Raw genomic sequence first — 16,895 nt, forward strand, 5'->3', positions numbered from 1 at the left:
TCGTATTTGGACCAGACAATCAACTATTCCATCCTCATGCTATGCTTACATCTTATGCAATTCCAAATTATTTAAAAAAAATTATTTACACAAACCACTCACATCACCCCAGATATCTCATCTCACAATTTTTATTTTATTTATTTATTTATTTTTTTGGTAATTGTATCTCAAATACAAGTCTTTGACAGTGTCTGAAAATATAACTTAACCATTTCATAACAAACACGTAGTTGTATTATGATTCGGTATTCGATGTATTTGACCATGCACACGAATTCATTTATTTGTTTTATGGCTTAGTACAGGACTTCAACTAACCTGGATAACATGTACATTCCATATCTTAGTGGATGACAACTTTTAGATAAGACAATGGGTCATAGAAATCTAGTGAAATAGGAAATTGAAGAACTCTTTGTGGCAATTTACTACAAATTATATATATATATATATATATATATATATATATATATATATATATATATATATATATATATATATACTGATTTAAACACAATCGCGAACACACGCCTGTATAACTGCTTCTTTAGTTGTATATCAGAGCAGAGACGATTGCCTATAGACTATATGTATATATATTAGTTGCACATGCATAAAAGCACATCAGAAAACATATTTTATTTAAGATCTTTGTATTAAGGAAAGGGAGAGAGAACGAGAGTGTTTTAGTTATATTATGAAATTACACACACAAACATGCATATGTATATATATACTATATATATATATATATATATATATATATATATATATATATATATATATATATATATATATATATATATATATATATATCATATATATATATATATATATATATATATATGTATGGTCAAATGTACAAGGTATTTACTTCTCTTTGTGCTCAAGGGTATTGATGTTTCTGTAATTTATTTTCATATATAGTGAACATGACTGGAAAGGAACAATTTTGTGCGACACTGCGTTAGTATATTCCTTTTCTTCAGACTGGATAGCAGGTCACTGATTTTCAGCCGTTTCTATTACAAAGTGCCGGGTGATAATGATGTTTTTGATATCCAATCATTGCATACAAGGAAAGAGCGGACGGATTATTGATTTGTGCGGGAATAATATTTGCTGTTCGTTCATAAAAAAAAAAAACCCTTCGTTCCTCAGTATTATCTTGCGGACTGACAAAAAAAAAAAAAAAACTGCGGTTCTCATGGCGCGCTGCAATGTTATCTTAGTTCCGCAGGCTCAGTTACGTTTGTTTGTCAGTTTCTTTGCTGTCAGATTTATTTTAAGTATTCCATCTTCTGGAGACTTATTGAACGCTTTAAATGATTTATGCCACCTTTGCGATGGTCATATTAACATTTAGTTTAACCATTATAAAAAAAAAGTATTCCTTGCCGATATATAGTATAGCAATCTCTTTTCTTAGCTCACTAAGCCATTGATTTTCCTTTGAACGCTGGCCCTACCTAGCGACTCCGCATTGATGGATGTTGGAAACTTGCTTTTGAACGTTCCTATAGCTAAAATATTTATTAGAAAATTTTTCAAGGAAGACGATAAAAAAGTACAAAATAACTAGGCTCCTAAGACGACAAAAAATGTTCCCTATAATTGTGCTTTTTCAAAGAAACCGTTATTAGATGCAGCTTTTAATGATTTACTTTACATTTTTAGTCATTTTTTAAAAGAGGCAATGTACATTTTGAACACCGAACATTTTTATATAATTCTTTAAAGATAATCTGTATTCTGACTACCGAACAGTGAGTATATAAAAAATTAAATCGCTTTTCTGGCATTCTAGGAAAATGGGCATTCGCTTTACACTACAAAGGGAATAGCTTTTCAGGTGCAATTTTTGTTGAGGAACAAAGGCTATCCATAAATTTACACGTATGTCATTTCGTACTTTTGATAAATTTAGAATGAATGTAAGTTCACAGTGAATAACAACAATAATATAAAATTTAACAGTCCCTTTCCAGTCCTAAAAACATAGAACTTGATCACAAATAGTATATATATATATATATATATATATATATATATATATATATATATATATATATAATGTGTGTGCATGTATGTTTGTGTGAGCGGACCTGAGCTTGTGTGTGGATGCATTATTGTACGATGGAAATAAATGACAGAACTGGTAGGAGAATGAGCGTGAATCTTTTATTGCTACTATCATCTTCATCAGATGAGAGAGGAACTGAAATGTTCGAAATTATCTTCATCAGATGTATTAATTTGCAACTCGCTTAAGGGCAATTTCAGAATATTCGTCTTGAGTTACAGGGTCTCATAAGTTGAACTTGGAGGGTGGTCTTTTTGTGGTGTTATTGCAGACCCGTTGAGACCAAATAATGATGACCCACTGAGACCAAGCAAGCCGGCTCCTCCCCCATCCAAGCCACAACCGCCACCCAAACCACCCAATCTGATGCTCACGCGCCCGTCTCTGTCGCTTCAGAACTCGACAGGTATTCCACGTTACTTCCGAATCTATGCATCTCAGTCATCATTACGAAACTCCGACCCCCACCCCACCCCACCCATAGTCCAACCCCAGTTCCAGATTGGCCACGGTCCCAGTGACCCAGTCAAGTCCAACTTCAGAATTTTTCATGATCCCCGCCTACTGTTCAGCTCCCCTGGCCCACTCCCCAAATTTTTGTTTTGGACCTTAACGTTAGGAAAAGCATTTTTGTATAGATTACAGTCTGAGAATGTCAATTTTTCTTTGCACACCAAAACCTCGATGCTAACACATGGTTGCCATCCGTATTAGACTTCGATTTCAAACATTATGTTTGAAAGTTCAACCCGTACAGCTAAGGTGGTAGTATTCCTTACATGTTTAGTACCATTCTCTGTATCTTTTAGCGTAGATAACAGACCAATTGTTGGCAGCGATGAGATGTGCCCCAGAATGACACATTGCCTGCATAGAAATATTTTTGAATTGCATATCTTTTTTTTTTTTCTCATATAGTTTTGCGTGTGTTCCTGGATTACTAGAGACTATGTTTTCTTCATTATATTTTCACTGGTTTGCATAGATGTCATCGCAGATTATTACTTTAGTGAGACTCCCCAGTTTCATTATATAGTTAGGACAGAAATTATTTCAATTCTCGTCGTGGGTTTTTTTATCACTTTTTATAGATATTAGTATTTCAGTGTACAAACTGTCTTCAGCAAGAACATAGATGAATAGTTTTATTGGCAATAGACTGGAATGATATCCCTGGAATATTGTTCAAAAATGCTATACGCACAATATTTCTTTCCATACATAGTGTTATTGGTAATTATATACGAATTTATTTATCTATTTAGCTTTATTACATAATATATATATATATATATATATATATATATATATATATATATATATATATATTTTATATATGTATGTTTATATCAAAATGTAAGAATACCAAGTCATCAGTAACGTTACCGAAACCCAGAAGATCAATAAGAGTTTATTAAGATACGTTTCGTGCCATCCTGACATCATCAGTCTGTAATATAATAATAACACATTTATGAAATATAAAATTAAAGTTTACTTGCTTATTCAAAAAGGAACATACTAAAAAACTAAAGTTATTTATAAAAACTAATTGTTAAGAACTAAAAACCTAAAATTATTTACAAGGTAACATTAAAATTGACGAAACTTAAGATTAAAAAGGAATATTAACCTTTACAAAGCGAAGGATAAGAAAGGAATGGCTGTAGGACCGTCGTTTGCCCAGACCTCGACTACGCCAAGAAAAGTTGAGTAGAGGATTGACTAGCATTGAGGGAAGGAACGAGCTGCTTGATATGTAAAGACTCAAGGGTCGTTATATATTGGCTGTCCTGGGTATTGTGAGTTATCGAAACATGTTTTTTGTTAATTTCAATTTTACAGTGAGCTGCATGATTTCTTATATTAAAAAATTCAGGGTTGGTGATCCTCTGGCCAGTTCGGTAGTTCACTCCCAAATGACTAGAATATCGAACTTGCAACAAGAGTTTCGGGACACCCCGGGAAAGTACATTTGTAAATAGTATTGGATCGCATAAACGGTTGCAATTTCTCTTTATGACTAAGGTGTGAGCCTATTTTGAGAAGATTAATAGGAATTTAATTAAATTTGAGACTTCCGAACTCTCATTCAATAATTTTCTTGATACAGTCTCCTAATTTATTTTTGAAAAAAAAAAAAAAAAAAAAATGAATAGTGGCGGATATGGGTAATTGTGGTACATCAAAGAAAGGGTTATTTTCCGTAAAGTTTAAGTAATTTATTTACCATTTTATAAAAAGACCTGCGTAGGATACGAGTTAGTTAAAAAATAATCTTGTAACGATTCAATTTCAGAGTGGAATGCTTTCCAGTCAGAAGCATACCTAAGTGCTCTAAAGACCAAAGTGGAAATGGCATTTAGTTTAAAATTAATAAAGCACGAAATATGAAAATTATTCCCCCTTCCTGTGAAGGTGTCTCCTATAGACAGAAGTATTAAACTTCTTATTATCTTTGATTATCTATATATATATAAGAAAGGTAAGCAGTTATCTTGATCCGTTTATATACTCGTAGTGAAGGTTATGTTACTGTTTTGGGTATTCACGAACTCCAAAAAAGCATCACCCTGCCATGAATGTCTAAGTAAGATAAAAGTGTCATCTTCATATCTCTTGTAAAAGGTTGGTTTAAAATAACTAGGACATTCAGTTAAAAACATTTTTCTCTAAGGAATCCATAATCACATTGGCAAAATTCGGGGCTAAAGGGTACCCCAAGGCCACGCCCTCGACCTGGGAGTACAGAAGACCATTAAAAACGAAAGCGGAATCTTGCACAGTTCTAATAATTGCTTAAAACCGTGGAGTGTGTCATCAACATTTAAAAAATTCTGTCTAAACTAATGTTTATTGTCTCTTCTAAGGGTACATTGGTAAATAAAGAGTCTACAAGACTAAACAAAAATAGAGATCTGAGTCTTGTATGGCAACAAGTTTCTGAGAATTGAAGTAATTTTTATTGTGTGTTCAGGTTGAGGGAGTTCATTAATTTTAAGTAAAGTGACAATGTATTTAGAGAGCTTGCATGTTTGGCTATTATAAGAAAAAAAAATTGGTCGGATAGGACGGTCCTCTTTGTGAATTTCAAGGAGACCGTATATAGCGCTAAAGGGTGATCTTGTGACAAAAAGCTTCTGATGAGTTTCTTCCGTTATGATTTTCTGATTTTTTAGTTTCCCTACGAAGTATCGGAAAGTATAGTTATGACCTTGTTTACGAAATATGCAGACCTGATAAAGGCAAAGGTGTGGTTCTCCTCAATAAACAAGACTACGTAATTTAATTTAATACCTATTAATCCTCTCAAAATAGGGTCTCTCCTTAGTCATAAAGAGAAATTGCAACCGTTTATGCGATCCAATACTATTTACAAATATACTTGCTCGGGGTGTCCCAGTACTTAAGTCGGATCGACGAAACGCTTGTCGCAACGTCGATATTCTAGTCATTTGGGAGCGAACTACCGAACTGGCCACAGGATAACCGACCCTGAATTTTCTAATATAAGAAATCATGCAACTCACTGTAAAATTGAAATAAACAAAAAAACATTTTTCGATAATTGACAATACCCGCACAGCCAATATATAACGACCCTTGAGTCTTTTTACATGCCACATACCAAGTATCTCGTTCCTTCCCTCAATTCTAATCAATCCTTTACCAAACTTTTCTTGGCGTAGTCGAGGTCTGGGCAAACGACGGTCCTACAGCCATTCCTTTCTTATCCTTCGCTTGTAAACCTAGGCTAATCTTAAATTTCGTCTATTTTAATGTTACCTTGTAAATTATTTTTGGTTTTTAGTTCTTAACACCTAGTTTTTATGAATAAATTTAGTTTTTTTATATATTCCCTTTTAAATTTACAAGTGAACATTAATTTTATATTTTAGAAATGTGAGTTATTATTATAATACAGACTGATGATGTGTCAGCATGGCACGAAACGAAACGTACATCTGTTTAATAAACTATTTCACTGATCTTCTGAGTTTCGGTAACCTTATTGATGACTCTATATATATATATAATATATATATATATATATATATATATTATATATATATATATATAAATATATATATTTATGATATACACAAAATGGTGAAGCCTAATACGGAAGTTTGTACTTTTTTGATGCCTGAATTTTTAAAGTTTCCTCCAATTCATGTAAACTTGAACAAGCTCCCAGTAGTTTGGACAGAAGTTATAAAAACCATTAAGCTTAAAGGAGTTGGTCGAAGATTTCCCGTTTGACGTTTAAAAAGATATACAACTATTAGAATAGTCTTATTTTGATATTTCTTTTCAATACTGAATGTTCACTGCCGTGCACTGCTTTGGTATATTATTCATCGCCATCCCAAGAAGAATTTACGGACACATACACGTACAAAAGTTAAGTATATCTTAGTTTTATCAGACCACTGAGCTGATCAACAGCTTAGGGCTGGCCCAAAGGATTAGATATTTTTACGTGGCTAGGAACAAACTGGTTACCTAGCAACGGGACCTACAGCTTATTGTGGGATCCGAACCACATCGAGAAGTACATTTCTATCACCAGTAATAAATTCGTCTGATTTCGCGTTGGCAGAACAGGGAATCGAACCCGAACCCTGAGATCGGTAGTCGAGCACGTAAACAACCCGTCCAGCACGTACAGCACACATACGCACACACACACACTTATATATATATATACGTACATACATACATACATACATACATACATACATACATACATACATACATATATATGATCTACGCGTGATTATTTTATCACACATCACCACAGGTTAAGAATGTAAGTGTCGGGACCCGAACCCAGTCTCTTATTTTTTCGCCTATGATGTGTACATGCCTTAAAGATTTATCTGAATGGTTAATTAGACACTCAAAATTTAGATGCTGAACATGATTTTAAATAAAAGTTGCAGTTCAGCGCTGATGCTTAGCTACTGAACTGCCAAGGAAGCGTTGTTGAAGAATTACTCTATTCGATAACGTAGAGCTTAATTAACTATCCTCTTGTAATACATACTGATGTATACTTATGGAAAAACGAAATTCTGTTCCAGTTCTGTTTGTTTAGATGTTTCTGGTTCTTGTCAAGGAGATTTTTTCAGGAATCTCAAACCGTATTCAGACTGATGTATAAGTTATTTTCTTAGCCACTTCGAACAGGGAACGGGTATATGACTTTTTTTTTTTTTTTTTAATTCCGATAGAACCATGTGGAAATTTGTTTCTCTTCCTAGTCATACTCGTACCAGATGAAGGAAATAGACTGAATAGATATCGCCTGTAAGACTAGGAAGTTTACCCATTGTGTTAGTGACAGGTAAGACAGTCAGAATTAAGAAGCATTTAGCAGTTATTAACTTACAAGAAGCATCAAAATTAGGCGATAAAAGTCTGTTTCCAAAGGAAATTAAGAGAATATGCCCTACTGGTACGAATAAATATGACAAGAAGTGGTAATGGCCATTCATTTTAGAATATATCACTGATATATTTTCAAAATGAAGCATGAATATTGAAGTGATGGCAGGAATGAAAAGTCAACGTAGTTTTATCTTAATAGCCTCACGCAAGAGGCAAGGTACTTGGCTCGCATGGATGTCATTCATAGCAATGTGGAGTAATATGCCGTAAAGAAGGATGAACATATATATCATATCATTTAAAAACTTGTGTGTTCAATTGTTCAACGAGCCATTCCATTTCCATCTAACCGAGATAAGTTGTTTATGTTACCATCGTCCTCAGTGATAGCTTCATTAAATGGAAATATTTATGGAACTAATTCTTAGCATTTCATGGAAATGCATAACAATAGTCACGAAGTGAAATATCCTTTTGCTAAGATTAAGAATTTTGAGATTTTTCCATATAAGCTTAAATTTGCAAGTGTTGTAATAACGAAGATTATCTTAATTCGCCTATACCAGGCTCTTATCTTAATATGAACACGTATTTCATGTTACCTCCTTCAAAGTGACAAAAGTGAATTAAAGATGAGATATAAAATCATTCAACCAACAAAAATCTTTAGTAGAGATTTGTTTATACTAGATATATCTAAATCTCCACTTCAGATGAAATAAATTGCCTCTCATTATTTCACATATCTTCAGAATTTATTAACCCAAACTGATGAAGGCAATACCAAAATGTTCAACTCTACAATTGTTTTCTCAGGAATCTTCATCACTTCATTGCCTTTTCATACTGACAGGAAGTCACAATTCGTATTGTTACTTTCATTATGTCCTCTAATGCCCAATGTTGTTACACCCGAACACCGTCAGGTATCTCAATGTTATTTTGTTATTCACACTATTCCACTTTATACAACTTCATTGTGCGTGCAATTTCTATTAAAATTAGTTTCATTCAAACCATTATTTACGGTGTATTGTGAACCTTTTATTATCAAGGTTTATGTATACTGTATGCTGGCAAAATACATTTAAATATGTCAGTTTTCCAGGATCCACATGGGCTATATGTTCATTCAAAAAGCTATTTCTCAAAAAAATAAACGAACATTATTGTTTCTACTAAAAGGCCATGTACAGTTTCGGTCTTGAAATATATTAGCTCAGGCTGGACGCATATCTGGTATAGAAGTGTACGACTTGTGAAAATAACTTACTTGAGCATCAAGCTGCTTCTAAGAAGAATATTGAAATTACCTCTTCTATGTTGAAAATCTTTAAAGAAAAGGTCTCAGTAATCACTACTATCTGAAATTTCTTCATATGATGTATATTATCAAGTAGTATCTAACGATAACGACATAGCGCTTTTTAACAGTTCAGAGCGCATGTTTGTTCTGGCATAGGTGTCGTGAGTCGGTAAGATTAAGATTGAAGAGGAGTAAGTAGTGTACTGAATTCACTGCATACAGTAAGATCTGTGTTCCTTTATTTTGTTCTTCTTTACTGAAACAGGCAATTTATCCGATTCTCATACTGCATATAATACAAATGTCCCTTGATCACCAAGTAAATCAGCTTCAGAAAAAAAAAATTCTGTCAAGGATTCAAGGTTAATGCCGAATCAATCAAAATTATTTCATACTATATTAATTGTTAATATAAAAAAATAAACATGTATTTATTCAATTTCATGGCTATCCAAATAAGTGCAGACACACATAAAACACTAATGATTCCTAACTATATTGCTTTCTCTTATTTTCATTTTTTTTTTAATATTTGCCATTGGTTTCATGACCAGTTCTTTCGCTGATTTAATTATATTTGTTGAATGGAGAGTGTTTGTTAATCTTTGCTTGAATCGAAATGAAGTTATATTTTACGTCGATCGTTGCAATTCTATATTCGTTCTTTGTTCTTATCTGTTACCTAGCTCTCTCCCTCTTGTATATTTTCTTTTGCTATTTACGTAAAGAGTAAAAGTCCCTAGTCTGAATGAATTACAAAATGAAAACAATGCCATTTATAGTATTATCTTTACTGAGAATTCAAAAAGCTAGAGTTAAAGGACATGACCTTCGTTACTTGAAAGGTAAAACATCAACCGATAATTTTTAGTTTAAGAGAAATGGCTGTACAATATATCCATTACATGGTGGTTTATAGATAGATATCCTTTCACCGTAAAACCGAAAAACTACAGAGATTTTAGATTACTCAGTGCTTCATGAACCATAACACTATGTCCAGCAAAGATTCCATCTGTGGAAGGAAGATTTTCTTTGCAAAACTTTTTGTCCTGTCAATGAATGCCTATTCTCACTGTTATTAGGCAGTGAGCCTTGATTTGGATATTCAGGTCTGAATGGAATTTTGAAATGGACTCTAATTTTAAAGAGCTTTCAAACCATCAATAAGTTTCAGACAAGATCACTTCAGCAACTTTCAGTTTTTTTGTGCGTTTGCTACGAGGAATAAATGCTGGATTCACTACTTACTCCACCTGGTGATATGAAAATGAGGTCGGGTTCTTTAATGCAATAAAATATGATAATATTGAGCTTGTAAAAGAAAATATAAACCACATTTCCTGAAACTTTCACGCGCAGAATCTGGATACAACTTCAGTATCTCTCTTGCTGAATTCATATGACGAGATAAAACAAAATGGGTACTTAGCACTCAAAACGCTTTCATGAAAACAATTAATGACTGGAATAGACAACGGAAGCAAGCTTATTCTTATTACATAACCACCCCTTAATTTGTACATTACATTTCCATATTTTTTCAACATAGAGAAAAGAGCATATTTTTTAATGGATCTTACCTGGGACTTGTTACCTTACCATAGAATTAAATAAAGATTGAGTTCCAAAACTGTATTTTTAAATAAAACATACTGATTACAGAGGGACTTTCTTTAAGAGAAGTCATACTTACAAGTGAATTTGAATTTAAAATGTTCCTCATATAATTATTATCCAGAGAATTCTTTTTACGTTGGTATGTTAACATGTAGAAATCGGTCAAATAATCAATAACGTTTCTTGGCGCATTAGGAAGAAATTAATGATGACACTTTACTTTACGTAGATATCTCAGATTTCTGATTTCCAAATCGGGGTCGGCATCATTCACAAGCTAGGAAACGTTTATTCCAGGCAACGTCGCTCCACATTGTTAGTGTTGCCCAAAGGAAACCAGAAAAGGGAATACTGTAACGATTAAGCTCATTGTTGCTGTCTCGTGCTAGGAAACCTATTCTAAAAATAACAGACAGCCATGGCAACACAAATCAACCAGACACATATTGCTCTAATCCTCACTGTTCCTTGCGTTTTCCATTCACTGTTGTTTGTCCTGTTTGAAATACGTATGTGCTTCCACTTACTCTGCTTTTGCTGGTCAATCTATCGGCCTGCATTATGATCGTGTGGTTTTCACTGTACCCAGAATTTCGTGTGTGTTATGCCTGGTCTTGTGATGTGTGCTCATTACATGAGCAATCTTAGTAATCATTAGGTTCACATGCACATCTGGCATATTCAACCGTATTACAACTATATATTTTTTCATTCTGTGTCATTTCAAAACTTACTTTAAAAAAGTTTTCTAAAAATTTCTATTTGATGACGTAGACATTTTAATGTCCATAAATTATATAAAATAATCTGACTTCCACGAATGATGGTTGGTTGAGAGGCCGGCATTCACTTTAACTTAGGTAATTTTGTAATTGAAAATCTGTCTACACCATTCCGGTTAAAATTAGATTTTTTATTTGACCCCTTTCCATTATAAATGGAATTATTACTTTTTTACTTGATTATTTCCGAATTCTTTGACCAATGGGTAGTACCACAAATTAGTACAAAAATATAAACTAGGCGCCTAGGTTTTATGTAGCAAGTTAAGTTCAGCCCGATACCCAAGGATTATTGAGGTGTAATATCCAAGAAAACATGGATTGGTGAAGACATCGGTGAATGCCTAAATAACCCCTAATTTATGTAAATGTAACCTAGAGTTATGCTTTGCTATAACCACATTGCTATAAATAAAAAAAAGAATTATTTAACTGCAGCTGTTAACAAACTAATCAGAATTAGGGAAGTGATATCTATTCCACAACCGGCAAAACCAGTGAGGAAGCATAGATTAGACTCTTGAGTGATTATTAGATAATGAAAGTGATGAGCTATAAAAGCTGGTTCCAACTCGTGCATAATAACGTGAGAATAGTCTCCTTTTTCCTTAATTTCGCAATACAATACAGTATATACTTGGCACTTTCAAATAATATATATATATATACATATATATATATATATATATATATATATATATATATATATACACACTATATATATTATGTATATATATATATATAGATGATATATATATATTGATATATATGTAATCGATAATATAGTTATATTTATTTAGAAATATATATATTATTATATATATATATAACATAAGATATATATATATCTATATATATAATATATTATACTATATTAGTATATAATATATATATATATATTTATATATATATATACTATATTAATATATATATATATTATATATATATATTTCATAGCATTATATATGATATATTATTTAGACACATATATATATATATATTAGATAATATATAATATATATATACATACTATATATATTTATATTTAATAGAATAGATATATATCATATATATATATATATTACTATTTATACACTTATACATCAATATATATATAGATAACATATAGATATATAGATATAGATATAATATATATATAGAATATATATATATAAACGATATAATATAAAATATATATACATATATATAACATAACTAATATTAATATATATATATATATATATATATATAATTATATATAATAAATAACTTATATAGATATTATATGAGATATTATATATAATATAATTATACATATATATATAATATATACTATATATAATATAGCATATATTAGATATACATATATAGATATATTATATATAATAGATTATATAAGGTATACATATATCTAATATATAGTATATATATAGGATTAGATATATTATTATTATATTGATAATATATATATACATATTATATAGATATATATAATATATTATATTATATAAATATATATAGACTACACCTATATATATTGTAATATGTATATATATATATATATTCTATATTCTATATAATATATATACTATATTATCTTTTATAATCTATATATTTATATATATATCTATATACATATATTATATATATCTAATATATATATTATATCTATATATATATAATATATATATATATATATTATATATATATATATAGATATATATATGTATATCTATATATATATATTTATATATATATATATATATATTTATACATATATATATATAGAATTAGTATCATATATTATTCTGGATATCCTATATATATATATTTTATTATATATATCTGTAGATATATCTCATTCTATATATTTTCTACCCTCATATATTATATATCGTCATATCTCTATATATATATATCTATCATATCTCTATCTATATCTATCTATCTATACTACTATTCTATATAAATCTATCAACTCTCTATCTAGATATAATTAGATAATAATCTATATACGTATATATAATCTTATCTATCTATCTCTCTATCCTACGCTCATCTCTCTCTATACTCTGTATATCTATAGAATTATACCTCCTATATATATATCTATATATATATAATATATAGATCTATACATATATATATATATTATATATATATGATATATCATTATACCTATAGATCTACTATATATATATATCTATCTAATATATAATATCTATATATATAAATTTAATTATACTACGATTTATATATATAAAAATATATATATATATATATAATCGTATATAATATATTATATATATTAATATATATATCGCATATATCATATATAATATATATATATATATATATATATATACATATATATATATATATATATATATATGTATGTGTGCGTGTGTGTGTGTGTCGCAGGAAAACAGCAGTCATTCGAGATATATTCTGAAGGAAGCAAGGGAGACGTCTTCTGGTAATCTAAAAGGCTTTATTTAGCAACGTTTCGGGGTCCAGCCCCATCATCACGGCTGTTAAAAGGAATAATACACATAGAACACAATAAAAAGACTCTTCCTAATAACCAACATAAATTTACAATTCACGGAAAACCTACTACAATGTTAAGAAAATTACCATCTCAAGTGAAGGGAAGAAGACGAGTGACCAGAAGAAGGAAAGGTTCCAAGTAAATATAGTTATGCCAGGTAAAGAGGGGGTAGCGGTAGTTTGGTAGTTAATTTTGGAACTATTAGTTGTTTTATGGAAAGTGACTCGAAGACAACAAGATGTGATGATGGGGCTGGACTCCGAAACGTCGCTCAGTAGAGCCTTAAATTACCAGAGGACGTCTCCCTTGCTTCCTTGAGAATATATATCTACATATCTATATATATATATATAGATATATATATATATATATATATATATCATATATATATATATATATATATACATATATATATATATATATATATATATATATATATATATATATATATATATAAAACAGTGTGATCTTCAACTTCTCGCATAGATATATATATATATATTATATATATATATATTAGTATAATATATATTATATATATATTATATATATATACTTATATATATATATATATATCATATATATTTATATTATATATAGTAATGAGGCTATTTCCTCATTATTCATTTGGTAAACGTGTAACTCGAGCGTCAAGGCAAACCACAAACAAACCTCTCTTTCTCTCTCTCTCTCTCTCCATTCTAACAGGTAATGAAAATGAGAGAGTTGCATCATAAGAAAATACATTTATTAACAATGAATAAATAATGAATTAACCAAGTCTTACAGACTAACTTACTTCAAGTTACCCCACTATCAAAATGTCTAAACAGTAAATATAGTCACACCAAAATGTCTATTATCCATCGGGGACTCTCTGTCCCCCTAAGACACTCGGTCCCCGTCTGTCTCAAAGACACGAGAAGCACACTCGTAAGTACACACACAAGTTTAACAATCAGAGATTAAAGATTGAATATCCTCACAAAAATGTCAAATAGATAACAAGCCACTCTTTGGCTAAACAGTTCAAACTCACCCAAGCAGCCGGACTATTTCGCACACTTAATAAAAAACCACTTCGGAGAGCACCACGGCATCCTGCCTTTCTTCCAAAGACGCCTCTATTAAAATCCTCCATAGATTTGGGTATCCAACATTTTCAATAGAAGAGGCGCACACGCACATACGAACGCACACTTCGTTAGCGCCTCACAATTACAGGCCGCAGCCAGTTTCACAAAGGCACTTTGAGAAGAGTTCATGACCTGAGTACATTGACTTGTCTAACTATGCAGTTTTATCTCACGCCACCCACAGAAACTATTGGTCAGCTTTCTCAGGTCGTTGCTTCTCCACATTCCATAGGTCACAGCGAACATATTGGCAATATATCATTAATCAAAAACCCTAGGCCTTTCACGTATATATATATATATATATATATATATATATATATATATATATATATATATATATATATTATATATATATATAATATATATATATATATATGTGTGTGTGTGTATATATATTGTTACGTTTTAAGCCCTGGCCTGAAGGGGCTCAAATACGTAAACAAAAATAGTTGAGGGAAAATGCAGAATAAATTACTTGAACTTACCTTAAAAGGATTTATAGTGTTAATTTACTCTAGAGGAGGTCACCAGAAAACTCAGCTAATTACTTTACATACAATTATTTACAAGAGGCCATTTACTGGCCTGGAGAAAGAGTAAATGCAGCTTGTCCACACAGGGACTAATATTATCTCTCACAAGGGGATGATAGTCGGCTAAAAATGAGGTTCACGTAAAAGCTGGCTTTCAAAATTGTTCATATGTCTTGCGGTAAAGCATCACTTGCGGGCGCGAAGACTTGGACACGTGACTCAGGAAATCTGGAAGAAATCCCAGATTAGACACAAAATAATCCAAGAGTTCTTGCACAAGTTACAGTTACTCACTTTGTCTAACACACTGGGGAGGAACACTTAGCGTTAAATGAAATATTCAATATCTTCATTTGTCTGGGACGATCACACAAGGGAAGCATGTGGCCACGAGGCAGTGAGAGGAACAAAGGAATGTTCATTTGAGAATTAGAAGGTTGAATTTTGAAAAATGGGGAGTAATTACGACACTAAGAGATAAGGAACTTGCGATATGACTGTTTCACAAGACGTACCTGGAAGCCATGATCAGTGGACCTTTGTAGAAATGCGGCGTCGGCTTTGTCTCAGGTCTGGGGCTCTGGGCACGCCAGTAACGCTGTGGTAGGCCTAAAATGGAAGGCTGGTGGCTGGACATCCGTCCGAGGTCACGAATGGAGCTGACTGAGGTCGAAGGCAGGTGTGTAGCATGGGTGTTGGGGTCAGCTTAACCCTATGCCTCCAATATCAGCATCCTGGAAACAGAACATACAGCCAGCAGAGGGTTCACAGGAAAAAGGAGCTTAAGACGTAGGCTACCTACACCCTCCCTTTTGGGATACGTCCTTAAGGCTGAGAAGCCTTTATTTCCCCCCTTCTAACAGGAAATTTCTATCTCTGGCTGGTGTGCTTTGGGTTCCTGCCTAAAATCAGCTGATATTTGGGTGAATATGGCTGCTCTTCTAGAAATAAAATACATTAAATACTGCTGGGAAGACGAGGCGGTCAATAAATGTAACAGCTCCCCCTGTTAAGAAGGCATTCACTCCCTTTTGGGCATGAAGGCCTTGGCTAAATAAGTTGATCGTCTCGACTACCCAGTTCTCCTACTCTAACTGAAGTTTTTAGAATAGCGATACAGCTAACTACAGTGGCCTACCTAACTTATAGGTGGAGATGCTAAGTTTACAAACTCACGGAATTAATGTAGTCTAGCCTAAGTGAGAACTACGGGTCGTCTGGGACGACAGTCTTCTCTACCCCTATGTAAGGTTACTTGAAAATTCTACTTGCTACTACCCTAATGCCCTGGTACTAAATTATTAGCCTAACCTACTCATTACAGTTAATTAGAGACGCAATCATTCCAGAGTGCGGTATGCACAGCAGTGGTGTATCGAACCTGAATTGTTAAAGTACATAAGAGGAGGTAATGATGCGTGAGGATGATGAGTGATTAGTAGAGTACCAGGATGGAAATGTAATGAGGTAATTATGACATATAC

At 31.9% G+C, this 16,895-nt stretch overlaps 1 protein-coding gene across 3 annotated transcripts in view; it reads left to right on the forward strand.

Moving 5' to 3' along the window:
* Nucleotides 1–16,895, forward strand: part of LOC135216376 (coiled-coil domain-containing protein AGAP005037-like) — a 1,031,334-nt gene that overhangs the window by 842,876 nt on the left and 171,563 nt on the right. For all 3 annotated transcript variants that reach the window (XM_064251640.1, XM_064251641.1, XM_064251642.1), the window contains one exon: nt 2,358–2,492. In XM_064251640.1, coding sequence (XP_064107710.1) covers nt 2,358–2,492 — 135 coding nt within the window. The remainder of the gene's footprint in view (nt 1–2,357; nt 2,493–16,895) is intronic.

Source organism: Macrobrachium nipponense, chromosome 6 (assembly GCF_015104395.2).
Source record: "Macrobrachium nipponense isolate FS-2020 chromosome 6, ASM1510439v2, whole genome shotgun sequence".
Lineage (NCBI taxonomy): Eukaryota > Metazoa > Arthropoda > Malacostraca > Decapoda > Palaemonidae > Macrobrachium > Macrobrachium nipponense.